The sequence below is a fragment of the Struthio camelus genome, chromosome 35 (assembly GCF_040807025.1).
Source record: "Struthio camelus isolate bStrCam1 chromosome 35, bStrCam1.hap1, whole genome shotgun sequence".
Taxonomy (NCBI): Eukaryota; Metazoa; Chordata; class Aves; order Struthioniformes; family Struthionidae; genus Struthio; species Struthio camelus.
The window spans coordinates 333,167-360,818 of NC_090976.1; the positions used below are offsets into that span (position 1 = coordinate 333,167).

Here is a 27,652-nt window from a genome sequence, read left to right on the forward strand (position 1 = left end):
AATACATTTAAAAAATTCCAATCGCAGGGTTTTTCCCTGGCCCCCCCCCCCCCGCCCCGAGCCTGGATGGGGCCGGACGCACCCGGGACGCCTGGGTCCCTCCCCGGGCACCTTTTTTGGGGGGAAGGGTGGGGGCTCGGACGCCTGGGCCCCTTCCGCAGCTTCGGGGGACTCGGGGGGTCTCCCGGACGCCTGGGCCCCTCTGCCGGTTGGGGCGGGGGGCCGCCCGGACGCCTGGGCCCCTCTGCCGGTGGGGGCGGGGGGCCGCCCGGACGCCTGGGCTCCTTGCGGCTCCCGACGGGAGGAAGCGCCGCTGCCTCGGACGCCTGGGTCCTCCCGCGGCGGCGGAGGGAAAGGGCGGGGGCGGCGGGGGGGGGGGAGCTCGGACGCCTGGGTCCCCTCCCTGCGCTGTCGGCCGGCTGCAAGCGGGGGGCCCGGACGCCTGGGTCCCCCGGACGCCTGGGTCCAGCGGCAGGACGGGACGGGAGCGGCGGGCGCCGAGGTAGGAGCGAGCCGGGCACCCCCCCCCCCGCCGCTTCCCCCCCTCCCCAACCCCGGGACTCCTGGGCCCGCCCTGCCGCGCGAGGAGGGGGGGCGTCCGGGGGGGCTGGAGCACGTGGGCGGCTTTGCACGGGGCTTTTTGCACGGGGCTTTGCACGGGGCTTGCACGAGGGCCTTGCACCCGGGCTGCATCCAGGGGCCGTGCACAGGGGCCTTGCACGGGGGCCTTGCACGAGGGCCTTGCACTGGGGCTGCACCCAGGGGCCATGCACAGGGGCCTTGCACGGGGGCCTTGCACGAGGGCCTTGCACTGGGGCTGCACCCAGGGGCCTTGCACAAGGGCCTTGCACTGGGGCTGCACCCAGGGGCCTTGCACGAGGGCCTTGCACAGGGCTCTTGCACGGGGGCCTTGCACGGGGCTGTGCACAGGGGCCTTGCACAGGGGCCTTGCCTAGAAGCCCTTGCACACGCTGCGCGGTGTGGGCTGCCCTTGCACGGCTCCCTCGCACATGCACGCTGCCCCCCCCCCATGCAACTTCCGTTGTGCCGCGGCTCCGGGGGCGACGCAGGGCACCTGCAGCCCCCCCGCCCCGGCGCTCACCACCACTCGTGCGAGGCACCGGCGCTCGTGCAGAGCCCGGGCGGCGCTTTGCGGCGACCTTGTGCCCCTCCGCGCCCCCTCGTGCGACGCACCACGGGACCCCTCGTGCGACGCACGCCTGGGCCCGCAGCGCCTTCGGCCTCGTCCCTTGGCGGGGTGGGGCTGGGGGTCCCGTGTGGGGCTGGGCCTAGATGGGTAACCGTTCCCCCCGGCAGGCCCAGGCCCGGACGCCTGGGTCCCCTGCCAGCTCCAAGGGCAGCGACGCCTATAGGGGTTAGAGCAGCTGGGCGCCCCCGGACGCCTGGGTCCCCCGGACGCCTGGGTCCCTGCTCCGCTCTGAGCCACCTGCACCCGGGAGCCAGCTCCAGCCCCCCAGTAAGACCAGTAAGACCAGTAAGACTGGGTTGGGGGGGTCCATCTTGCCCGGCCCCCCCCAGGCCATGGATTAGTGGGGTTAATCACTGCTTAACGGATCTAGGTGGGGGAGGGGGGCCCGGACGCCTGGGTCCTCGGCTGGGCTTGTGGCGGGGGGGACCGGATGCCTGGGTCTGGGGGGAGGCGGGGGGGCCGGACGCCTGGGTCCGCAGCCGCCGGCAGGAGGGAAGTGCAAGGCGGGGGGGGGGGGGGGCGGACGCCTGGGTCCCGTGGGAGAGGCAGGTCAGGAGCCGTCGGGGCCGGGGGGCAACGCCGCGAGTGGGGCTGGGGGGGGGTCGCACCGGGGGGGGCAGGGCTGGGGGGCACGGGAGGGGCTGGGAGCCCCCCAAACCACCCCCAAACTGCCCCCAAACCCCCCCAAACTGCCTCAAAACTGCCCCCAAACCGCCCCGTCGCCCGGTGCATTGGGGTCCCCGACACCGGGGGGGACCAGGGGGGGCCACCGGCCCCAGCGACTTCCCTTCCTGCGCGGCAGGAAGCCGCCGGCGTCGGCGCAGCCGGGCCCCGCCGCGGCCCCAGGTAGGGCCTGGGGTCGGGGGCCGACAGGCGGGACCCCGGCGTCCGGGCGGGGAACGAGCCCCGGCGTCCGGGCGGGAATGGGCCCAGGCGTCCGGGCGGAGAGGGGGGGGCCCAGGTATCCGGGCGGGAAGGGAACCCAGGTGTCCGGGCAGGGAATGGGCCCAGGCGTCCGGGCGGGGAATAGGCCCTGACGTCCAGGCGTAGAGGGGGCCCAGGCGTCCGGGCGGTGGAGGGAACCCAGGTGTCCGGGCGGGAACGGGGCCCCGGCGTCCGGGTGGGATCCAGGCTCGTCCTGTGCCCCGGATCGGGGGTCGCTCCCAGCCTCGTGGGGCGCTCGGCCCCCCCCCCCGGCCCGATGGGGGCAGGAAGCGGTGTTGGGGGGGGGGAACCCGGCGTCTTCCTGCTCCGGTGAAGGGGGGGGCCGGGGCGAGGGGGGTCGCGGCCGGGGGGCACCGGCTCCATGGGGTATCGGGGAGCACTGAGGGTCCGGGGGGGGTCTGGGGGCCGCCGGGGTCGGGGCCGAGGGGGCTGCGCCCGGGGGGACGGAGGAGGGATGGGATGGAGGGACGGATGCAGAGGGAGGGATCCGCGGGGGGGGGGGCGGGCACCCCGTGACCCCGTTTCCCCCCCCACACCCACCCAGGACCGGCCTCTGCCCCCGTGGGCAGCGCGAGAGCGGAGCCGGCCGCCCCCAGCGTCCCCATCCGTCCGTCCGTCCGTCCCGGCTGGCCATGGTCCCCCCCGCGCCGCCCCCCCGCTGACCCCGGGCACGCGGGGGGGCGTGGGAAAAGAGGAGGGGCTTTCCAGGCGGGAATTCCCGAGGAGCCAATCGGAGCGCCCGCCGCGTTCCCGCGCCTTTCATTGAGAAATTCCCTGGGGGGCGGCTGTGAATTGGGGCATCCCCGGGGGGGGGGGGTTCTGTGAATCCAAGGGGGGGAGTAAATTGGGGGGGGGGCAGGGAGAGCCAGGGGGGTCCCAGAGACAGTGATAACCCGGGGGTTCCCGGTGGGGGTGTTGCAGGAGTCCCAAGAGGGCCCAGGAGTCCCAAGAGGGCCCAGGAGTCCTAGGCCGGGGCGGGGGGAGGGGGGGTTCCCGGGGGGGGGCGCCATGCAGTCAGACGACCTCTTCGTCCGCAAGATCCGGGGCCCGGGGGCGGCGCGGCCCCCCGCCGGCCCTGCGTCGCCCTGCCCGGCCGGGGGGTCCCGGGGGGGGCCGGGGGGGGCCGGTGCCCTGCAGCGCAGCAGCAGCAGCAGCGAGGCGGCGCTGAGCGAGGGGGGGGCCGGCGCGGCCCCCCGGGCCCGGGCCCACAGCCACGAGGAGCGGCGGGCGGACCACAGCCCCCCGGCCCCCCGCTTCCGCGACCCGCTGCTGCTGCTGGGGCTGGGGGCCGGGCGGGGGGGGGAGGAGGAGGAGGAGGAGGAGGAGGAGGAGGAGGAGGAAGGGGGGAGCGGCAGGAGCGGTGAGGCCGGGGGGGGCCCCGACGCTTTCCCCCGCCCGGCCTGGGGCCGCCACGTGGCCCACTACGACGTGCAGAGCATCCTCTTCGACCCCGGCCAGGCGCCGCCCGGCCCCCCCAGCGCCACCTCGGGGGCCTCGGCCGCCCGCCTGGGCCCCCCCGGCCCCGAGGAGCCCGAGGGGGCCCCCAGCGACGGCGCCCTGCTGCTCAGCTGCCCCCACTTCTGCTGCGAGACCGGGGCCGAGGAAGAGGAGGAGGAGGAGGAAGCGGGGGGCCTGGCGCCCCCCCGGACCCCCCCCGGCCCCGGCTACCTGCCCAACGCGGCCGTGGCCGTGCTGGAGGAGCCCCCCGCCGGCGAGCGCCCGCCCTACGCCATCGAGTACAGCGACGCCGGCGCCGACTACTACCGAAAGTATTTCTACGGCAAAGGTGAGCCGGGCGCCGCGGCGGGGCTGGGGCGGCGCATGGCTCCGCGGGGCATCGCACGGCACCGTGCAACTGTGCACGGCTCCGCGGGGCATCGCACGGCACCGTGCAACTGTGCACGGCTCCGCGGGGCATCGCACGGCACCGTGCAACTGTGCACGGCTCCGCGGGGCGGCGCACGGCACCGTGCAACTGTGCACGGCTCCGCGGGGCATCGCACGGCACCGTGCAACTGTGCACGGCTCTGCGGGGCGGCGCACGGCACCGTGCAACTGTGCACGGCTCCGCGGGGCATCGCACGGCACCGTGCAACTGTGCACGGCTCTGCGGGGCGGCGCACGGCACAGCGGGGCATCGCACGGCACCGTGCAACTGTGCACGGCTCTGCGGGGTGTCGCACGGCTCCGCGGGGCATCGCACGGCACCGTGCAACTGTGCACGGCTCTGCGGGGCGGCGCACGGCACAGCGGGGCATCGCACGGCACCGTGCAACTGTGCACGGCTCCACGGGGCGGCGCACGGCACCGTGCAACTGTGCACGGCCCGGCGGGGCATCACACGGCGCAGCAGGGCAGTGCACGGCACTGCGGGGCATTGCATGACACTATGCAGCATTGCACGGCCTTGTGGGGCGTTGCACGGCACCACGGAGCATTGCGCGGCACTGTGCAGCATTGCACGGCGTGGCGGAGCACTGCACAGCTCTATGCAGCATTGCACAGCGCTGCGGGGCGTCGCGCAGCACTGCAGGGCACCGCACAGCACCACGGGGCATTGCATGGCACTGTGCAGCATTGCACGGTCCGGCGGGGCGTCGTGCAGCGCTGCAGGGCGTTGCACGGCTCTGTGGGACGTTGCACAGCACTATGCAGCACGGTCCGGCGGGGCATCGTGCAGCACGGCAGGGCATCGCATGACGCGGTGGGGCATTGCATGGCACTATGCAGCGTTGCACGGCACTGCGGGGTGTCACGCAGCACTGCAGGGCGTTGCACGGCACTACGGGGCATTGCATGGCACTATGCAGCATTGCACGGCACTACGGGGCATCGCACAGCGCTACGCAGCATTGCACAGCTCTGCGGGGCGTTGCACGGCTCTGCGGGGCGTTGCGTGGCACCCCGCAGCATTGCACGGCACCGTGCGACGTTACGCGGCGCTGCCTGGCATTGCATGGGACTGCGCAGTGCCACGGGGCCGCTGCACGGCACTGCTCGGCCCTGCATGGCACTGCACAGCATTGCCCGGCAGCGTGCAGCGTCGCACGGCACTGTGTGCTGTTGCACGGCGTTGCACGGTTGTGTGCAGCGTCACACGGTGCTGCGGAGTGGCTCATGGTGTCGCACAACAGCGTGCAGCCTTGCATGGTACTGTGGGGTGTTGCATGCTGTTGCACGGTGGTGTGCAGTGTCACCCAGTGCAACGGGGTGGCTTGTGGTGTCGCACGGCAGCGTGCAGCGTTGCACGGCACCATGGGGTTTTGCACGGAGCTGCGTGTCATTGCACGGAGCCAGGTGGCGGTACAGAGTGCTGTGTAGCATTGCACGGCGCCGCGTGGCCTTGCACGGCGCCGCGTGGCCTTGCACGGTGCAGCGTGGCGTTGTACGGTGCAGCGTGGCCTTGCACGGAGCTGCATGGCATTGCACAGCACCTCGTGGCGTTGTACGGTGCAGCGTGGCCTTGCACGGAGCTGCATGACATTGCACAGCACCTCGTGGCGTTGTACGGTGCAGCGTGGCCTTGCACGGCACCGCGTGGTGTTGCACGGCACCGCGTGGCGTTGCACGGAGCTGCATGGCATTGCACAGCACCTCGTGGTGTTGCACGGCACCGCGTGGCGTTGCAGGGAGCTGCATGGCACTGCACAGCACCTCGTGGCGTTGCACGGCACCTCGTGGCGTTGCACAGAGCTGCATGGCATTGCACGGCACCTCGTGGCGTTGCACGGAGCTGCATGGCATTGCACAGCACCTCGTGGCGTTGCACGGCACCTCGTGGCGTTGCACGGAGCTGCATGGCATTGCACGGCACCACGTGGCGTTGCACGGCGCCGCGTGGCCTTGCACGGCACCGCGTGGCGTTGCACGGAGCTGCATGGCATTGCACGGCACCGCGTGGCGTTACACGGTGCTGCGTAGCGTTGCACGGCCCCACGTGCCGGAGGGCGGCAGGGGGGCGCGCGGGGGCCCCCCCCGGCCCCCCCACCCGACACCCGCGGCCCCCCCAGAGCACCAGAACTTCTTCGGGGAGGACGAGCGCCTGGGGCCGGTGGCCGTGTCGCTGCGGCGGGAGGAGAAGGAGGGGCCCTCGCCCCAGGTGCTGCACCGCATCATCCTGCGCACCAGCCAGGTGGGCGCCGGGGGGGGGGCCGGGGGGGGTCCTGGGGGGCTGGGGGGGGTCCTGAGCGGCCCTGGGAGGGTCCTGAGGGGGTTCTGGGGGGGGGTTGGGGGATCCTGAGGGTCCCGGGGGTCCTGGGGGAGGATCCTTAGGGGGTTTAGGGGGGTCCAGGGGGGCTTGGGGGGGTCTCAGGGCTCCAGGGGGGGGTCCCAGGGGGGGCTCTGGGACATCCCAAGGATTTGTGGGGCTGGGGGGGGGCAGGGGTGTTGTAGGGGGTCCTGGGGGGTCTGGGGGGCTCTGAATTGGGGGTCTCTGGGGGGTCATTGAGGGTTTGGGGAGGTCCCAGGGGTCTAGGTGCCCTTGGGGAGTCATTAGGGGCTCTGGGGGGGTCATTGGGGGCCCAGGGGGGCTGAGGGGGGCTCTAGGGGGTCATTGGGGGCTCTAGGGGGACATTGGGGGGCCCAGGGGGGCTGAGGGGGGCTCTGGGGGGTCATTGGGGGCTCTAGGGGGACATTGGGAGGCCCAGGAGGGCTGAGGGGGGCTCTAGGAGGTCATTGGGGGCTCTAGGGGGTCACGGGGGGGCTGAGGGGGGGCTCTGGGGGGTCATTGGAGGTCCAGGGCGGCCCAGGGGGACTGAGGGGGTCCAGGGGGTTTGCAAGGGGTCTGGGGGGGGTCTGAGGGGTCATTGGGGGCCCAGGGGGTCTCGAGGGGGCCCAGGGGGGATGAGGGGGGCTCTGGGGGGTCATTGGAGGTCTAGGGAGGCCCAGGGGGACTGAGGGGGTCCAGGGGGGTTGCAGGAGGTTTGGGGGGGGTCCGAGGGGTCATTGGGGGCCCAGGGGGGTGTCGGGGGGTCCGGGGGGGGGAGGCTCTGCACCCCCCGCCCCCGGGCCCGGCACTGAGCGGGCCGCGCAGCTGCGGGCGCTGCGGGGGTCCGTGCTGGAGGCGGCGCTGCCCCCCGGCGCCCGCCCCCCCGGCGCCCGCCCGCTGCCCCCCCGCAAGCTGCTGGAGCTGGTGGCGCCGGCGCTGAGCCTGCGCGGGCTGCGCCTGGCCTCCGCCTCGCCCAAGGTGCCCGACACCCTCCTCAAGCTCGACGAGCAGGCGGTGAGCGCGTGGGGCCGCTCGCACGGGGGCCGCTCGCACGGGGGCGGCTCGCACGGGGAGAGCTTGCACACGGCCCCTTGCACGGGGATGGCTTGCACACGGCCCCTTGCACGGGGATGGCTTGCACGGGGATGGCTTGCACACAGCCGCTCGCACGGGGGCGGCTCGCACGGGGGCGGCTCACACAGGGATGGCTTGCACAGGGATAGCTTGCACACGGCCACTTGCACGGGGATGGCTTGCATGGGGATGGCTTGCACACAGCCACTCGCACGGGGACGGCTCGCACGGGGACGGCTCGCACGGTGATGGCTTGCACACAGCCACTTGCACGGGGATGCTCACATGGGGACAGCTCGCACGGGGATGCTCGCACAGGGACAGCTTGCACGGGGATGGCTTGCACACAGCCACTTGCACGGGGATGGCTCACACAGGGATGGCTTGCACGGGGATGGCTTGCACACAGCCACTTGCACGGGGACAGGTTGCACGAGGATGGCTCGCACAGGGATGGCTTGCACACAGCCACTTGCACAGGGATGCACGCACGGGGACGGCTTGCACGGGGACGGCTTGCACGGGGATGGCTCACACGGGGATGGCTTGCACACAGCCATTTGCACGGGGATGCTCACATGGGGACGGCTTGCACAGGGCCGCTTGCACAGGGCCTCTCACATGGGGACAGGTTACACGGGGACAGGTTGCACGGGGATGGCTCGCACGGGGGTGGCTCGCATGGGGACAGGTTGCACGTGGATGGCTCGCACGTGGATGGCTCGCACCGGGATGGTTCACACGGGGACGGCTCGCAGAGGTTGAAGGGCTGCTTGCTCTTGCACAAGGGGCCGTGCATTTGCACAAGGGCACCATGCCCTTGCACGGGAGGCTGTGCATTTGCACGAGGGCACCATGCCCTTGCACGGGAGGCCGTGTGTTTGCACAAGAGCACCATGCCCTTGCACGAGGGCACCGTGCCCTTGCACAGGAGGCCGTGCGTTTGCGCGAGGGGGGCCGTGGCCTTGCACGGGGCGGGGCTGTGGTGTGCGCGGGAGGCCGTGGCCTTGCACGAGGGGGCCATGCGTTTGCACGGGGGGGCCAAGGCGTGCGCGGGAGGCCGCACGTTTGCACAGGGGGGGCCGTGGCCTTGCACGAGGGGGCCGTGGCCTTGCACGGGGGGGGCCAAGGTGTGCGTGGGAGGCCGCGCGCTTGCACGGGGGGGGCGTGGCCTTGCACGAGGGGGCCGTGCGTTTGCACGAGGGGGGCGTGGCCTTGCACGGGGGGGGCCAAGGCGTGCGTGGGAGGCCGCGCGCTTGCACGGGGGGGGCCGTGGCCTTGCACGAGGGGGCCGTGCGTTTGCACGGGAGGCCGCGCGTTTGCCCGGGGGGGGCCGGGGCGGGCGCGGTGCGAGGGTGCCCGCCGCCCGCCCGCAGCTGAGCGCCCAGCGCAAGGTGGGCGTGCTGTACTGCCGCGCGGGCCAGGCCTCGGAGGAGGACATGTACAACAACGAGGGCGCCGGGCCGCCCTTCGCCGAGTTCCTGGCGCTGCTGGGCTCCCGCGTGCGCCTGCGCGGCTTCGCCCGCTACCGCGCCCAGCTCGACACCCAGAGTGAGCCCGGGGCCGCGCGCGGGGGGCACCGGCGGGGGGACCCTTGGGGACACGGGCTTGGGGACCCACGGGGACGCGGGGATGGGGACCCACGGGCATGGGGACCCACAGGGACACGGGATGGGGACAGGGATGGGAGGATGGGGATGGAGGGATGGGGACAGGGACATGGGGACCCATGGGGACAGGGATGGGAGGATGGGGATGGAGGATGGGGACCCACGGGGACACGGGGACCCATGGGGACCCAGGGATGGGAGGATGGGGATGGAGGGATGGGGACAGGGACACGGTGACCCATGGGGACCCGGGGATGGGAGGATGGGGATGGAGGGATGGGGACAGGGACACGGTGACCCATGGGGACCCAGGGATGGGAGGATGGGGATGGAGGGATGGGGACAGGGACACGGTGACCCATGGGGACCCGGGGATGGGAGGATGGGGATGGAGGGATGGGGACAGGGACACGGGGACCCATGGGGACCCGGGGATGGGAGGATGGGGATGGAGGGATGGGGACAGGGACATGGGGACCCATGGGGACCCGGGGATGGGAGGATGGGGATGGAGGGATGGGGACAGGGACATGGGGACCCATGGGGACAGGGATGGGAGGATGGGGATGGAGGGATGGGGACAGGGACACGGGGACCCATGGGGACAGGGATGGGAGGATGGGGATGGAGGATGGGGACCCACGGGGACACGGGGACCCATGGGGACCCAGGGATGGGAGGATGGGGATGGAGGGATGGGGACAGGGACACGGTGACCCATGGGGACCCGGGGATGGGAGGATGGGGATGGAGGGATGGGGACAGGGACACGGTGACCCATGGGGACCCAGGGATGGGAGGATGGGGATGGAGGGATGGGGACAGGGACACGGTGACCCATGGGGACCCGGGGATGGGAGGATGGGGATGGAGGGATGGGGACAGGGACACGGGGACCCATGGGGACCCGGGGATGGGAGGATGGGGATGGAGGGATGGGGACAGGGACATGGGGACCCATGGGGACCCGGGGATGGGAGGATGGGGATGGAGGGATGGGGACAGGGACATGGGGACCCATGGGGACAGGGATGGGAGGATGGGGATGGAGGGATGGGGACAGGGACACGGGGACCCATGGGGACAGGGATGGGAGGATGGGGATGGAGGATGGGGACCCACGGGGACACGGGGACCCATGGGGACCCAGGGATGGGAGGATGGGGATGGAGGGATGGGGACAGGGACACGGTGACCCATGGGGACCCGGGGATGGGAGGATGGGGATGGAGGGATGGGGACAGGGACACGGTGACCCATGGGGACCCAGGGATGGGAGGATGGGGATGGAGGGATGGGGACAGGGACACGGTGACCCATGGGGACCCGGGGATGGGAGGATGGGGATGGAGGGATGGGGACAGGGACACGGGGACCCATGGGGACCCGGGGATGGGAGGATGGGGATGGAGGGATGGGGACAGGGACATGGGGACCCATGGGGACCCGGGGATGGGAGGATGGGGATGGAGGGATGGGGACAGGGACACGGTGACCCATGGGGACACAGGGATGGGAGGATGGGGATGGAGGGATGGGGACAGGGACATGGGGACCCATGGGGACAGGGATGGGAGGATGGGGATGGAGGGATGGGGACAGGGACATGGGGACCCATGGGGACAGGGATGGGAGGATGGGGATGGAGGGATGGGGACAGGGACATGGGGACCCATGGGGACAGGGATGGGGGGATGGGGATGGAGGATGGGGACAGGGACACAGTGACCCATGGGGACACAGGGATGGAGGGATGGGGATGGAGGGATGGGGACAGGGACACGGTGACCCATGGGGACCCGGGGATGGGGGGATGGAGGATGGGGACCCACGGGGACACGGTGACCCATGGGGACCCAGGGATGGGAAGATGGGGATGGAGAGATGGGGACAGGGACACGGGGACCCATGGGGACCCAGGGATGGGAGGATGGGGATGGAGGGATGGGGACAGGGACACGGTGACCCATGGGGACCCAGGGATGGGAGGATGGGGATGGAGGGATGGGGACAGGGACACGGTGACCCATGGGGACAGGGATGGGAGGATGGGGATGGAGGGATGGGGACAGGGACATGGGGACCCATGGGGACAGGGATGGGAGGATGGGGATGGAGGGATGGGGACAGGGACATGGTGACCCATGGGGACAGGGATGGGAGGATGAGGATGGAGGATGGGGACAGGGACATGGTGACCCATGGGGACCCAGGGATGGGAGGATGGGGATGGAGGGATGGGGATGGAGGGATGGGGACAGGGACACGGTGACCCATGGGGACCCGGGGATGGGAGGATGGGGATGGAGGGATGGGGACAGGGACATGGGAACAAGGTGGGAGGGGGGCTGCAGGGGAGGCCAGAAGGGTTGTGGGGGGGGGTCTAGGGGGGTCCAGGGGCTGCAAGGGGGTCTGGGGCCACAGGGAGGGGCTGCAGAGGGGTCTGGGGGGCTGCAGGGGGGTCTGGAGGTTGCAGGGGGGCTGCAGGGGGGTCCAGGGGCTGCAGGGGGGTCTGGGGCCACAGGGGGAGGCTGCAGAGGGGTCTGGGGGGCTGCAGGGGGGTCCAGGGCTGCAGGGGGGGCTGCAGGGGGGTCTGGGGGCCAGGGGGGCTGCAGGGGGGTCCGGAGGTTGCAGGGGGGCTGCAGGGGGGTCCAGGGGCTGCAGGGGGGTCTGGGGCCACAGGGGGGGCTGCAGGGGGGTCTGGGGCTGCAGGGGGGTGGCAGGGGGGCCCGGGGGGCGGCGGGCCGGCGCTGACGGGCGGCCGCAGCGGACTCGACGGGGACGCACTCGCTCTACACCACCTACCACGGCTACGAGGTGATGTTCCACGTGTGCACCATGCTGCCCTTCACCCCCAGCAACCGCCAGCAGGTGGGCCGGGGGGGGCGGGGGCCTGGGGGGGGTCCTAGGGGGGCCTGGAGGGGAGATCAGGTGGTCTGGGGGGGTCCTTAGGGCTCCTAAGGGGTTCTGGAGGGGGGATTGGGGGGGTCTATGGGGTCCAGAGGGGGTCCTGGAGGAGAGGATGGGGGGAGATGGGGGTCCTGGGGCATGGTGGGTGTCCTAGAGGGTCCTGGAGGGGGGATCAGGGGTTCCTGGGGGGGGTCCTAAGGGGTCCTGGAGAGGGGATCAGGGGGGTCTATGGGGTCCTGAGGGGGTCCTGGAGGGGTCCTAGGGGGTCCTGGGGCATCTGGGGGGGTCCTATGGGGTCCTCTGGGGGTCTAGGGGAGACATGGGGGGGAGACAGGGGTCCTGGGGAGTTGGAGGAGACATGAAGGGGTGCTGGGGAGGGATATGGGGATCCTAGGGAGGTCTAGGGGGCACATAGGGGGGAGATTGAGGTGCTGGGGCATTTGAGGGGGGGTCCCAGAGGGTCCTGGAGGATCCTGAGGGGAGTCCTGGGGCCTCTGGGGGGTGTCCTGGGGGCGAGATAGGGGTCCTGGGCATTCCAAGGGGGTCCTAGGGGATCTTGAGGCATCCTTGGGGGTCCTGGGGGGGGTCCTGATGGAGATAGGGAGGTTCTGGAGCATCTTTGGGGGTCCCGAGGGGTCCTGCAGGCCCCTTTGGGAGTCTGAGGCATCCAGGTGGGGGTGTCAGGGGCGTCGGGGGGGTGTCCCAAGGGGTCCTGGGGGGTCCCCTGGGGAGGTCTGGGGCATCTCGGGGGGTGCCGGGGGGGGTGGGGGGCCGTTTTCGGGCGCTGACCCCGCCGTCCCCGCAGCTCCTGCGCAAGCGGCACATCGGCAACGACATCGTCACCATCATCTTCCAGGAGCCGGGGGCCCGGCCCTTCTGCCCCCGCACCATCCGCTCCCACTTCCAGCACGTCTTCATCGTCGTGCGGGCGCACGAGCCCTGCACGCCCCACACCACCTACAGGTGGGGCTCGCGCGGGGGTCCTGGGGCTCGCACGGGGGCTTTGGGGCTCGCACGGGGGCTCTGGGGCTCACATGTGGGCTCTGGGGCTCACACAGGGGCTCTGGAGATTGCACGGGGGTCCATGGGGCTCACACGGGGGTCCTGGGGCTCGCATGGGGGTCCATGGGGCTCGCACAGGGGCCGTGGGGCTCACATGGGGGTCCTGGGGCTTGCACAGGGGTCCTGGGGCTTGCACAAGGGCCCTGGGGCTCGCACGGGGGTTCATGGGGCTCGCACAGGGGCTCTGGGGCTCGCATGGGGGTCCTGGGGCTTGCACAGGGGATCCTGGGGCTCGCACAGGTCCCACGGGGTTCGCACAGGATTTGCGTGGGATTTGCACGGGGTCTGGCAGGCTTTGCACAGGGCTGCGGGGTTTGCACGGGGCTTGCATGGGGCTACGGGGTTTGCACAAGTCCCGTGGGTTTTGCACAGGGCTGTGGGGTTTGCACAGGGCTGCGGGGTTTGCACAAGTCACACGGGTTTTGCACGGGGCTGCAGGGTTTGCACAAGTCCCATGGGGTTTGCACGGGGCTGCAGGGTTTGCACGGGGCTGCGGGGTTTGCACGGGGCTTGCACGGGGCTGCAGGGTTTGCACGGGGCTGCGGGGTTTGCACGGGGCTTGCACGGGGCTGCAGGGTTTGCACGGGGTTTGCACGGGGCTGCAGGGTTTGCACGGGGCTGCAGGGTTTGCACGGGGTTTGCACGGGGCTGCAGGGTTTGCACGGGGCTGCGGGGTTTGCACGGGGCTTGCACGGGGCTGCAGGGTTTGCACGGGGCTGCGGGGTTTGCACGGGGTTTGCACGGGGCTGCGGGGTTTGCACAGGGGGGGGTTGGCGTGGCGTTTGCACAGGGGCTTGCACGGTTTTGCACGAGGCTTCCACGTGGATCCGGCGGCACGGGGAGCCGGGGAGGGGGCGGCAGGCAGCGGAGGGGGGGAAAAAAAACCGCGCACCCGACGCCTCTCCGTACCGGCGGCGCCGCAGCGTGGCGGTGGCGCGCTCGGCCGACATCCCGCTCTTCGGGCCGCGGCTGGGGGCCGGCCAGCGTTTCGCCCGGGGTCCGGAGCTGCGAGATTTCCTGCTGGCCAAAGCCATCAACGGGGAGAACGCGGCCGGGCGCTCGGGGCGCCTGGGGGCCATGGCGGCACGCACCCGCCGCCAGTACCTGCAGGAGCTGGCGCGGGGCCAGGCCACCACCACCTCGCTGGAGGGGGCTTCGGCCCGCCTGGCGCTGCGGGCGCTGGGGGGCCGCCGGCGCGAGCGGGGCGCCGGGGAGGCGGCGGTGCCGGGGGCGCTGGTGTGGGGCGCGCGAGCCCGGGCGGGCGGCCCCGGCGGCGCCGAGCTGCCGTGCCTGCTGGGCATCGCCGCCGAGCGCCTGGTGCTGGCGGTACCCGGCGATGGCGGCGGCGGCGGCGATGGCGGCGGCGGCGTGATCTTCAGCTGCGCCTGCCGCGACGTGCTGGGCTGGGCTTTCGGCGAGGACCGCGGCCTCGAGCTCTTCTACGGGGCCGGCCACTGCGTCGGCCTCCGCCTGCCCCCCGGCGCTCTGCCCGAGGTCGTCGCCCGGCTCCAGGTGAGGAGGGGTCGGGGGGGGCCGGGCTGGGGGACGTGCTGGGGGGCGATGCAACGGGGCTGTGCAATGGGGCGATGCAATGGGGCTGTGCAATGGGGCGATGCAATGGGGCGATGCAACGGGGCGATGCAGTGGGGCGGTGCAGCGGGGCAATGCAGCGGGGCGGTGCAACGGGGCGATGCAACGGGGCGTTGCAATGGGGCGATGCAGCGGGGCGATGCAACGGGGCGGTGCAGCGGGGCGGTGCAGCGGGGCGGTGCAGCGGGGCGATGCAGCGGGGCGATGTAGCGGGGCGGTGCAGCGGGGCGGTGCAGCGGGGCGGTGCAACGGGGCGATGCAGCGGGGCGATGCAGCGGGGCGGTGCAACGGGGCGATGCAGTGGGGCGATGCAGTGGGGTGATGCAGCGGGGCCGTGCAATGGGGCGATGCAATGGGGCGATGCAGCGGGGCCGTGCAGTGGGGCGGTGCAACGGGGCGATGCAACGGGGCGATGCAGTGGGGCGATGCAGCGGGGCGGTGCAACGGGGTGATGCAGCGGGGCGATGCAGCGGGGCAATGCAGCGGGGCAATGCAGTGGGGCAATGCAGTGGGGCGGTGCAACGGGGCGATGCAGCGGGGCGGTGCAACGGGGCGATGCAGTGGGGTGATGCAACGGGGCCGTGCAATGGGGCAATGCAGCGGGGCCGTGCAATGGGGCGATGCAGCGGGGCGATGCAGCGGGGCGATGCAACGGGGCGATGCAGTGGGGCGATGCAATGGGGCGGTGCAACGGGGCAATGCAGCGGGGCGATGCAACGGGGCGGTGCAGTGGGGCGATGCAGCGGGGCGATGCAGCGGGGCGATGCAGCGGGGCGATGCAACGGGGCGGTGCAACGGGGCGATGCAACGGGGCGATGCAGCGGGGCGATGCAACGGGGCGATGCAACGGGGCGGTGCAGCGGGGCGATGCAACGGGGCGGTGCAACGGGGCGATGCAGTGGGGCGGTGCAGCGGGGCGGTGCAACGGGGCGCCGGGTGCGAGGCCGGCGGGCGCGGGCTGGCAGCGCCGTGTCCCGCAGGCGGTGACGCGGGGCTGCGAGGCGCAGGAGCTGGCGCTGCCGCGGGGCGCCGGGGGCCGCCTGGGCTTCCGGGCGGACGCAGGCGGCTTCGTGCGCGCCGTGCAGCGCTTCTCCTTCGCCGAGACGGCGGGGCTGCGCCCGGGCGCCCGGCTGCTGCGCGTCTGCCGCCGGCCCCTGCCCGCCCTGGGCCCCCGGCGCCTCCGCGCCCTGCTGCGCCACCACCCCAAGGTCACCATCACCGTCGTGCCCCCCGACGAGAACGGCCGGCCCCGGCGGTGAGCGGGGCCCCGCGGGGACGGGGGGGACACGGGGACGGGGGACGGGGATGCAGGGATGGTGGGATGGGGGGACACGGGGACGTGGGGACAGGGGACACGGGGATGGGGGACGGGGATGCAGGGATGGTGGGATGGGGGGACACGGGGACAGGGGACACAGAGATGGGGGACAGGGGGATGCAGGGATGGAGGACACGGGGACATGGGGACAGGGGACACAGAGATGGGGGACAGGGATGCAGGGATGGGGGGATGCAGGGATGGGGACATGGGGATGGGGGACAGGGATGCAGGGATAGGGGACGGGGGGATGCAGCGATGGGGGACAGGGGGACGCGGAGAGGGGGGACAGGGGACATGGGGATGGGGCCGGGGTATGCAGGGATGAGGGATGGGGATGCAGGGATGTGGGACAGGGGGACATGGAGAGGGGGGATGGGGATGCAGGGATGGTGGGATGGGGGGACACGGGGACGTGGGGACAGGGGACACGGGGATGGGGGACGGGGATGCAGGGATGGTGGGATGGGGGGACACGGGGATGGGGGACAGGATGCAGGGATGGTGGGATGGTGGGACACGAGGACGTGGGGACAGGGGACACGGGGATGGGGGACGGGATGCAGGGATGGTGGGATGGGGGGACACGGGGATGGGGGACAGGATGCAGGGATGGTGGGATGGGGGGACACGAGGACGTGGGGACAGGGGACACGGGGATGGGGGACGGGATGCAGGGATGGTGGGATGGGGGGACACGGGGACGTGGGGACAGGGGACACGGGGATGGGGGACGGGATGCAGGGATGGTGGGATGGGGGGACACGGGGATGGGGGACAGGATGCAGGGATGGTGGGATGGTGGGACACGAGGACGTGGGGACAGGGGACACGGGGATGGGGGACGGGATGCAGGGATGGTGGGATGGGGGGACACGGGGACGTGGGGACAGGGGACACGGGGATGGGGGACGGGATGCAGGGATGGTGGGATGGGGGGACACGGGGACGTGGGGACAGGGGACACGGGGACGGGGGACAGGGATGGCGGGATGGTGGGATGCAGGGGGATGGGAGATGGGGACATGGGGATGGGGGACAGGGACATGGGCACAGGGGACACAGATGGGGGACGGGGATGCAGGGATGGGGGATGGGGGGGACACGGGGATGGGGGATGCAGGGACGGGGGACGGGGGGACACGGAGATGGGGGACGGGGATGCAGGGATGGCAGGATGCAGGGATGGGGGAATGGGGACTCGGGGATGGGGCACATGGAGATGGGGGACGGGGATGCAGGGATGGGGGACAGGGACGTGGGGATGGGGGACACAGAGATGGGGGACAGGGATGGCGGGATGCAGGGATGGGGACACGGGGACGTGGGATGCAGGGATGGGGGACTGGGACACAGGGACGTGGGGACAGGGGACACAGAGATGGGGGACAGGGATGCCGCGATGGCAGGATGCAGGGATGGGGGACATGGGGACGCAGGGATGGGGAACGGGGACACAGGGATGGCGGGATGCAGGGATGGGGGACGGGGACAGGGGGACACAGGGATGGGGGACACGAGGACGCAGGGATGGAGGACACAGGGATGCAGGGATGGGGGACATGGGGACGCAGGGATGGGGAACGGGGACACGGGGATGGTGGGATGCAGGGATGGGGGACGTGGGGACAGGGGGACACAGGGATGGGGGACACGAGGACGCAGGGATGGAGGAGGCAGGGATGCAGGGATGGGGGACATGGGGACGTGGGGATAGGGGACACAGAGATGGGGGACAGGGATGCCGCGATGGCGGGATACAGGGATGGGGGACATGGGGACGCAGGGATGGGGAACGGGGACACGGGGATGGCAGGATGCAGGGATGGGGGACGTGGGGACAGGGGGACACAGGGATGGGGGACACGAGGACGCAGGGATGGAGGAGGCAGGGATGCAGGGATGGGGGACATGGGGACGCAGGGATGGGGAACGGGGACATGGAGATGGCAGGATGCAGGGATGGGGGACGAGGACAGGGGGACACAGGGATGGGGGACAGGGGGACGCAGGGATGGGGGACATGCATGTCCCCATATCCGCCTGTGTCCCCGTGTCCCCCCGTGTCCCCAGGAGCTTCTCGGAGCTCTACGCCAAGTCGCTGGAGCAGGGCCGGAGCGAGGGGGCGGCGGGGGACGTGGGGGACATCGGGGACATCGGGGACAGCGAGGAGGACGAAGGGGCGGGGGACGCGGCCGGGGACGCGCCGGGGGACGCGCCGGGGGACGCGCCGGGGACGCTGGGCCCGGCCGCGCTGCAGCTGCTGCGCTCGCTGTCGCTGGCCGTGGGGCCGCCCCACAGCCTGGCCGAGGAGCGCACCGCCTTCCCCCCCCGGCCCCCCCCCGGCAGCCCGTGAGTCACCTCCACCCCCGGGCCCCCCCAAGCCCCTGGGGACCCCCCCAAACCCCTGGGGACCCCCCAACCCCTTGGGGACCCCCCTGGGACCCCCCAAGCCCCTGGGGACCCCCCAAACCCCTGGGGACCCCCCAACCCCTTGGGGACCCCCCTGGGCCCCCCAAGCCCCTGGGGACCCCCCAAACCCCTGGGGACCCTCCCAACCCCTTGGGCCCCCCCAACCCCTTGGGGACCCCCAAACCCCTGGGGACCCTCCCAACCCCTGGAGGCCCCCCCTAACCCCTGGGGACCCCCAAACCCCTAGGGACCCTCCCAAACCCCTAGGGGCCACCCAAGCCCCTGAGGGTCCCCCCAAACCCCCGGGATCCCCCCAAGCCCCTGGGGATCCCCCCAACGCCTCTGGGACCCTCTTCCAGACACCCTCCTAGGGACCCCCCAACCACTGGGGACTCCCCCAAACCCCTGGGACACCCCCAACCCCTGGGACCCCCTCCAAGACACCCTGGGGACCCCTCCAAACTTCTGGGAGCCCTCCAAACCCCCGGGACCCCCTTCCAGACACCCTAGAGACCCCCCCACATCCTTGGGACTCCCCCAAACTCCCTTGGCCCCCCCAAACCCCCTGAGGACTCCCTAGAACCCCTGGGGACCCCCCTAAAGCCCTATGACCCCCCTAGAACCCCTGAGGACCCTCCAAACCCCTGGGACCCCCCCAGACACCCTGAGGACCCCCCTAAAGCCCCTGGGACCCCCTCAAACCCCTGGGACCCCCCCAGACACCCTGGGAACCCCCCAAACCCCTGAGGACCCCCCTAAAGCCCTGGGACCCCCTCCCAGCCACCCTTGGGACCCCCCAAACCCCTGAGGACCCCCCTAAAGCCCTGGGACCCCCCCAAACCCCCTGGGACCCCCCCAATGCCCCAGGGGGGATCTCCCAAACCCCTGAGGCCCCACCCTAAAGCCCCTGGGACCCCCCTCAGCCACCCTGGAGACCCCCAAACCCCTGAGGAACCCCCCCCAAACCCCCTGGGACCTCCCCCAAACCTCTGGGACCCCCCCAAACCCCTGAGGCCCCACCCTAAAGCCCCTGGGACCCCCCTCAGCCACCCTGGGGACCCCCAAACCCCTGAGGAACCCCCCCTAAAGCCCCTGGGACCCCCCTCAGCCACCCTGGGGACCCCCAAACCACTGAGGAACCCCCCCTAAAGCCCCTGGGACCCCCTCCCAGACACCCTGGGACCCCCCAAACCCCTGAGGCCCCACCCTAAAGCCCCTGGGAACCCCCCCAAACCCCTGGGACCCCCCTCAGCCACCCTGGGGACCCCCAGCCCCCCATGTCCCTGACCCCCCCCGTAACCCCCCCCCGTGCCCCCAGGCCGCCGGACCCCCGGGCCGGCCCCACGCCGGACCTGCTGCTGCCGCACCGCAGCCCCGCGCCCAGCGACCCGGTGAGACCCCCCCCCCGCCACCCTGTGACCCCCCCCCAACCCCGGTCTGACCCCCCCCCCCCCGCTGACACCCCCTGCCACCCCCCGCAGGGCGCCCGCCCGGACGCCGGGGCCCCCGCCGCCGCCCCGCAGCCCGGCGCCCCCCCGGCCGCGCTGCCCCCCGGGCGCTCGCTGCGGCGCTCCATCGGCAAGAGTGAGTGTGCGCCCCGGCCCCTGTCCCATGTCCCCTGTTCCCTGGCCCCTGGCCCCTGTCCCCTGTCCCATGTCCCATGTCCCCTGGCCCCTGTCCCCTGGCCCATGTCCCATGTCCCCTGGCCCCTGTCCCCCGTCCCCCAGCCCCCGTCCCCCAGCCCCTGTCCCATGTCCCCTGTCCCCCAGCCCCTGTCCCCTGTCCCATGTCCCCTGGCCCCTGTCCCCCGTCCCCCGTCCCCCAGCCCCTGTCCCCTGTCCCATGTCCCCTGTCCCCCAGCCCCTGGCCCCTGGCCCCTGGCCCATGTCCCCTGGCCCCCAGCCCCTGGCCCCTGGCCCCTGTCCCCTGCGCCCCTGTCCCATGTCCTGTGTCCCCTGTCCCATGTCCCCTGTCCCATGTCCCCTGTCCCCTGTTCCCTGTCCCCTGTTCCCTGTCCCGTGTCCCTGTCCCGTGTCCCTGGCCCCTGGCCCCTGGCCCTGGCCCCTGGCCCCTGGCCCTGGCCCTGGCCCTGGCCCTGGCCCGTGTCCCCTGGTCCTGTCCCACGTCCCCTGGCCCCTGTCCCATGTCCTGTGTCCCCTGGCCCTGGCCCCGGCCTGTGTCCCACGTTGCATGTCACGTGTCTCATGTCCATGTCCTGTGTCGTGTGTCTCGCGACCCCCCCCCCCGGCTGCAGCTTATGGCCGTGTCCCATGTCCGTCCCTGTCCCGTGTCCCGTGTCCATGTGCACCCTGTCCCCATGTGCACCCTGTCCCCGTGTGCACCCCGTCCCGTGTCCCGTGTCCATCTGCACCCCTGTCCCCTGTCCCATGGCCGTGTGCAGCCCTGTCCCGTGTCCATGTGCACCCCTGTCCCATGTCCCATGTCCATCTGCACCCCTGTCCCCGTGTGCACCCCTGTCCCATGTCCCATGGCCGTGTGCACCCCTGTCCCCGTGTGCACCCCTGTCCCGTGTCCATGTGCACCCCTGTCCCGTGTCCCATGTCCATCTGCATCCCTGTCCCCGTGTGCACCCCTGTCCCATGTCCGTGTGCACCCCATCCTGTGTCCCGTGTCCATCTGCAACCCTGTCCCCGTGTGCACCCGTCCCCTGTCCCGTGTCCATGTGCAGCCCTGTCCCGTGTCCCATGTCCATCTGCAGCCCTGTCCCCGTGTGCACCCCGTCCCCGTGTGCACCCATCCCCTGTCCCGTGTCCATGTGCACCCCTGTCCCGTGTCCCGTGTCCATCTGCACCCCTGTCCCCTGTCCCGTGGCCGTGTGCACCCCTGTCCCCGTGTGCAGCCCTGTCCCGTGTCCCATGTCCATCTGCACCCCTGTCCCTGTGTGCACCCCGTCCCCGTGTGCACCCATCCCCTGTCCCATGTCCATCTGCACCCCTGTCCCTGTGTGCACCCCGTCCCCGTGTGCACCCATCCCCTGTCCCATGTCCATCTGCACCCCTGTCCCCGTGTGCACCCCGTCCCCATGTGCACCCATCCCCTGTCCCATGTCCATCTGCACCCCTGTCCCCGTGTGCACCCCGTCCCCGTGTGCACCCCTGTCCCGTGGCCATGTGCACCCCTGTCCCCGTGTGCACCCCGTCCCCGTGTGCACCCCTGTCCCGTGGCCATCTGCACCCCTGTCCCGTGTCCTGTGTCCATCTGCACCCCTGTCCCCGTGTGCACCCCGTCCCCGTGTGCACCCCTGTCCCGTGGCCGTGTGCACCCCTGTCCCCGTCTGCACCCCGTCCCCGTGTGCACCCCTGTCCCGTGTCCATGTGCACCCCTGTCCCGTGTCCCATGTCCATCTGCACCCCTGTCCCCGTGTGCAGCCCTGTCCCCGTGTGCACCCCTGTCCCATGTCCATGTGCACCCCTGTTCCGTGTCCCTGTGCACCCCTGTCCCATGTCCCATGTCCATCTGCACCCCTGTCCCCGTGTGCACCCGTCCCGTGTCCATGTGCACCCCATCCTGTGTCCCATGTCCATCTGCACCCCTGTCCCCGTGTGCACCCCGTCCCCGTGTGCACCCCTGTCCCGTGTCCATGTGCACCCCTGTCCCGTGTCCATCTGCACCCCTGTCCCCTGTCTCGTGTCCATGTGCCCCCCAACCCTTGTCTGTGCCTGTGTCCGTGCGCCCCCCCCAACCCGTGCCCGTGTCTGTGTGCACCCCTGACCTGTGTCCGTGTGTCCCTTGACCCGTGTCTGTGCCCACGTCCATGCACCCCAACTCATGCCCGTGCCCGCACCCGTGTCCGTGCACCCCAACCGGTGCCTGTGCCGCGTGCCCCTGACCCGTGTCCCCCCCCCCGACCCCTGCCTGTCCCCGTGTCCCCCCCCGACCCGCGCCTGTGCCCCCGCAGTGCTGTCGGAGGCCGGGGAGCCGCTGGAGGCCGAGTGGGAATCCATCTCCAACCTGGCGGCCGCCTGCAGCAGCATCCTGGAGGCGCTGGCGCGGGAGGGTGAGCGCCAGGGGGGGTCCTGGGGGGTCTGGGGGGGTCCGAGGGGGGGGTCTGAGGGGGGGCCTGAGGGGCTGGGGGGGGTCTAGGGGGTCCGAGAGGGATCCTGGGGGGGTCTGGGGGGGGTTGAGGGGCTGGGGGGGGTCTAGGGGGTCCGAGAGGGATCCTGGGGGGGTCTGGGGGGGGTGTTGAGGGGCTGGGGGGGGTCTAGGGGGTCTGGGAGGGATCCTGGGGGGGTCTGGGGGGGGTTGAGGGGCTGGGGGGGGTCTAGGGGGTCCGGGAGGGGTCCTGGGAGGGTCTGGGGGGGGATGAGGGGCTGGGGAGGGGTCCGGGGGGTCCGGGAGGGGTCCTGGGGGGGATCTGAGGGGGGGGTTGAGGGCCTGGGGGGGTCTAGGGGGTCCTGGTGGGAGGGGTCTGAGAGGCTGAGAGGTCTAGGGGGTCCGGGGGGGGTCCTTAGGGGGGGTCTGAGGGACTCGGGGGGGGATCTGGGGATGTCTGGGGGGTCCTGGGAGGGTCTGAGGGGTCCTGAGGGTTCCGGGGGGGCCTGGGGGGGTCTGGGGAGGTCCAGGGGAAGTCTGAGGGGGGCTCAGGGGGTCCTGGGAGGTCCTAGGAGGGTCTGAGGGAGATCTGAGGGCCTGGGGAGAAGCTTGAGGGGACTTGGGGGTCCTGGGAGGGATCCTGGGGGGGTCCTGAGGGGGTTGGGATGGGTTTGGGGGGCTCAAGGGGGATCTGGGGGGGGTCCAGGAGGACCCGAGGGGAGGGAATTGGGGCTTTGGGGAGGGCTCAGGGGGTTGGGAGGGGTTGGGGGGCCCTGGGGGAACTGGGGGGGTTTCAGGGGGGCTGGGGGCAGCACCGGGGGGGGGTCTCACCCCTCTCCCCCCCACCCCAGGGCAGCACCTGCCGGAGCCCCCCAGCCCTGGGGCCACCTGGAGCCCGAGACCGGTGGCCCCCGAGGACGAGTGAGGACGGGGGGGGGGCACAGGGGACATGGGAGGGGAACAGGGGGGACATGGGAGGGGGACATGGGGGAATTGGGGGGGACACATGGGGGGACAAGGGGGATGGGGACACAGAGGGGGGCACAGGGGACATGAGGGGACATGGGGGGCACATGGGGGGGTCAGGGGAGATGGGGACACGGGGGGGCATGGGGGACACATGGGATGGAGACACAGGGGGACACGGGGGGGGCACAGGGAGGGTGGGATCCGGGCAGCTCAGAGGGGAGGGACACGGTGGGGGGGTCCAGGGGTGCAGGCAGCCCCCCAGCCCGGCCCGCTTGGGGGCGGCGGGGGGTCCCTGGGGTCCCCTCACCCCCCCGGCCCCCCCCCCCAGCGCCCAGACGCTCTCGGAGAAGGTGTCGCAGCTGGAGGCGATGCTGAAGCGGCTGCAGGAGGAGCTGCAGGAGGTGGGGGGGCCTGGGGGGCACTGAGGGGGTCCTAGGGGTCAGGGGGGGTCCTGGGGGTCGGGAGGGCCCTGAGGGGGTCCTGGGGGGGGTCCTGGGGGTCAGCAGGAGCCCTAGGGGTTGGGGGGTTCCTGGGGGGATCCTGGGGGGGGTCCTGGGGGTCAGCAGGAGCCCTAGGGGTTGGGGGGGTTCTGGGGGTCGGGGTGCACTGGGGGGGCCCTGGACAGCTGGGGGGGGCTGTGGGGTGCTGTGGGTCTGTGGGGCGCACTGGTGGGGGCTATAGGGTGCCGCTAAGGGTGGCTATGGGGCGTCGTGGGTGGCAGCATGGGGGCCACGGGGTGCTATGGGATGCTGTGGGGTGCCGTGGGGCAGGCCGAGGAGGGCCATGGGGTGCTACGGGGTGCTATGGGGTGCTGCTGAGGGTGGCTATGGGGCATCGTGGGACACGCTGAGGGCGCTGTGGGGCGTAGTGGGGCACACTGAGGGTGCCGTGGGGCAGCTGGCGGGTGCTGTGGGGTGCCTGGCGGGTGCCGTGGGTTGCAATGGGGCATGCTGAGGGTGCCATGGGGTGCATGGCGGGTGCTGTGGGATGCATGGCGGGTGCTATGGGTTGCAATGGGGCACGCTGAGGGTACCATGGGGTGCATGGCGGGTGTCGTGGGGCACAGTGGGGTGCACTGAGGGCACCGTGGGGCACGCTGAGGGTGCCATGGTGTGCATGGCGGGTGCCATGGGGTGCCTGGTGGGTGCCGTGGGGCACAGTGGGATGCATGGAGGGTGCCATGGGGTGCATGGCGGGTGTCGTGGGGTGCATGGCAGGTGCTATGGGTCGCAATGGGGCACGCTGAGGGTGCCGTGGGGTGCATGGCAGGTGCTGTGGGATGCATGGCGGGTGCTATGGGGTGCACTGAGGGTGCTATGGGTCGCAATGGGGCACGCTGAGGGTGCCATGGGGTGCATGGCAGGTGCCGTGGGGCACAGTGGGGTGCACTGAGGGTGCCATGGGGCACCTGGGGGGTGCCGTGGGGTGCATGGTGGGTGCTGTGGGGCGCCTGGCGGGTGCCGTGGGGCACAGTGGGGTGCACTGAGGGTGCCATGGGGTGCATGGCGGGTGTCGTGGGGTGCATGGCAGGTGCTATGGGTCGCAATGGGGCACGCTGAGGGTGCCGTGGGGTGCATGGCAGGTGCTGTGGGATGCATGGCGGGTGCTATGGGGTGCACTGAGGGTGCTATGGGTCGCAATGGGGCACGCTGAGGGTGCCATGGGGTGCCTGGCGGGTGCTGTGGGGCACAGTGGGGTGCACTGAGGGTGCCATGGGGCACCTGGCAGGTGCCGTGGGGTGCATGGTGGGTGCTGTGGGGCGCCTGGCGGGTGCCGTGGGGCACAGTGGGGTGCACTGAGGGTGCCATGGGGTGCATGGCGGGTGTCGTGGGGTGCATGGCAGGTGCTATGGGTCGCAATGGGGCACGCTGAGGGTGCCGTGGGGTGCATGGCAGGTGCTGTGGGATGCATGGCGGGTGCTATGGGGTGCACTGAGGGTGCTATGGGTCGCAATGGGGCACGCTGAGGGTGCCATGGGGTGCCTGGCGGGTGCCGTGGGGCACAGTGGGGTGCACTGAGGGTGCCATGGGGCACCTGGCAGGTGCCGTGGGGTGCATGGTGGGTGCTGTGGGGCGCCTGGCGGGTGCCGTGGGGCACAGTGGGGTGCACTGAGGGCACCTTGGGGCACCTGGCGGGTGCCGTGGGGCGCGCTGAGGGTGCCGCCGTGGGGTGCAGGAGCAGGAGGCCCAGGCGCGGCTGCAGGCCGAGGTGCGCACGCTGCGGCGCAGCAACCGGCGGCTGCAGCAGGAGCAGGAGGACGCGGCGGCGCGGCTGGGCCAGGTCACCCGGCTGCTGCGGCCCCCCCCGGCCGCCCCCCCCGCGCCCTAGACCCCCGGGGGCCCCGCCGGACCTCCGCGCCAGCCCCTGCCACCCGGCCACCGCGCTCGCACCGGGTGCGCTCGGGTGCGCGCCGTGCACGCTCGAAGCACGCCTGTCGTGCACAGTCGTGCGTGCACCGTGCACACTCGCCACGCTCCCGCCGTGCACACTCGGGTGCGCGCCGTGCACGCTCGAAGCACGCCTGTCGTGCACAGTCGTGCATGCACTATGCACACTCACCATGCTCCCGCCGTGCACGCTCGGGTGCGCGCCGTGCATGCTCGAAGCACGCCTGTCGTGCACAGTCGTCATGCGTGCAGCATGCACACTCCCGCCGTGCACACTCGGGTGTGCACCGTGCACGCTCGATGCAGGCCTGTCGTGTACAGTTGTGTGTGCACCGTGCACACTCACCGTGCTCCTGCTGTGCACGCTCGTGTGTGCACTGTGCACACCGTGCACGCTCACACCGCTCACATCAGGCACGCTCGTGTGTGCGCGCCGTGCATGCTCGCAACACTCACACCGTGCACAGTTGTGCATGCACCGTGCACGCTCAGAGCACTCATGCCGGGCACACGCGTGTGTGCACGCTCACACTGGGCATGCTCATGTGTGCACTGTACGCACCGTGCACGCTCGCATGGTGCACGCTCACGCCAGCCACGCCATGCATCATCCGCACTGCGCGCCGCATGCACTACGCACACTCACAGTGCTCCCAACGTGCGCTCACAACACGGACTGCACGCACAAGCGCACACACACACACAGTGCATGCACAGTCAAAACGCACATACCTCGCACGCTCACCAACACGCTGCGCACAATTCTCACCCTGGGCACGCTTGCAGTGCAGGCACTGTGCGTGTACACACTCGCCCGTGCACGCTCGCGCACGACATGCACACACGTGGTTGGCCGTGCACGCTCAAAGTGCACCCGCCGTGCATGCCCACGCTCAACCGGGTGTGCTCGCCACACCCTCCCCCCCCCCCGCCGCACGCTCACACTGCACGTTCCCACGCTCACAACCCGTGCACGCTCGCGTTGCACCAACCGTGCACTTACACGCTCAGCCGGGCGCATGGGCAATGCGTGCACCATGCGCCTCGCACGGGCACCCTCGCCATGCACCGTGCCTGCGGGCGCACCGGGCACGTGGGTGATGCACGCGCCTCGCACGGGCCCCCTCCCCGTGCGATGCACGCCTCTCGCCGTGCACCGTGCACGTGGGTGATGCACGCGCCTTGCACGGGCCCCCCTCCCCGTGCGACGCACGCCTCTCGCTGTGCACGTGATGCACGCACCTCGCACGGGCCCCCTCCCCGTGCGATGCACACCCCCCCCCCGCCATGCACCATGCTCACCCCCCTCGCACACTCGCGCACCGTCCGGCCTGCCCCATCCCTGTGTCCCTCCCCACCCCGGCCCCGCCACTGGGCAGCACTGACCCAGCCCGGGGGGCCCCGGCGCCCCCCCCAACCACTGTGAAAGCGAAGCTGTGATGAGCCCCCCCCCCCAGCTCCCCCCCGTCCGTGTGTCCGTCCGTCCGCCGAGCCGGGAGCGCCGCAGCGGCTCCGTCCGTCCGTCCGTCCCCCCCCACCCCAGCCCCCCTCTGTGCAATAAAGGTGTCGGCGGCAGCCTGGAGTCCTGCCTGTGGTTGGGGGGGGGGGGGCGGACGCCTGGACCTCCCGACCCAGCCCCTATAGCCCCTTCCCCTTCCCCTATAGCCCCTTCCCCGTCCCTTTGAGCCCTGGACCTGGTTTCCCACAGCTCCTAGAACCGCTTCCCTCCAGCCCCTATAGCCATCCCCTCCCCTACAGCCATTCCTCCAGCCCCTATAGCCTGGTCCCGCCATCCCCTATGGCCCATTCCCCATCCCCTGTAGCCCCTTCCCATCCCCTATAGCCATCTCCCCATCCCCTATAGCCCATCCCCATTCCCTGTAGCCCTCTCTCCATCCCCTATAG

At 71.8% G+C, this 27,652-nt stretch overlaps 1 protein-coding gene across 1 annotated transcript; it reads left to right on the forward strand.

The window, feature by feature from the left end:
- Positions 1–136: 136 nt before the first annotated feature.
- Positions 137–27,315, forward strand: SIPA1 (signal-induced proliferation-associated 1). The gene is made up of 17 exons (XM_068923595.1): positions 137–502; positions 1,318–1,477; positions 2,700–3,941; positions 6,166–6,287; positions 7,188–7,376; positions 8,813–8,987; positions 11,814–11,917; positions 12,762–12,919; positions 13,942–14,530; positions 15,589–15,863; positions 18,000–18,278; positions 19,657–19,729; positions 19,820–19,922; positions 22,258–22,356; positions 23,243–23,312; positions 23,689–23,761; positions 25,536–27,315. The coding sequence occupies exons 3-17, from the start codon at positions 3,164–3,166 to the stop codon at positions 25,686–25,688; spliced, it is 3,240 nt and encodes a 1,079-aa protein (XP_068779696.1). The 5' UTR covers positions 137–502; positions 1,318–1,477; positions 2,700–3,163; the 3' UTR covers positions 25,689–27,315.
- Positions 27,316–27,652: the final 337 nt, after the last annotated feature.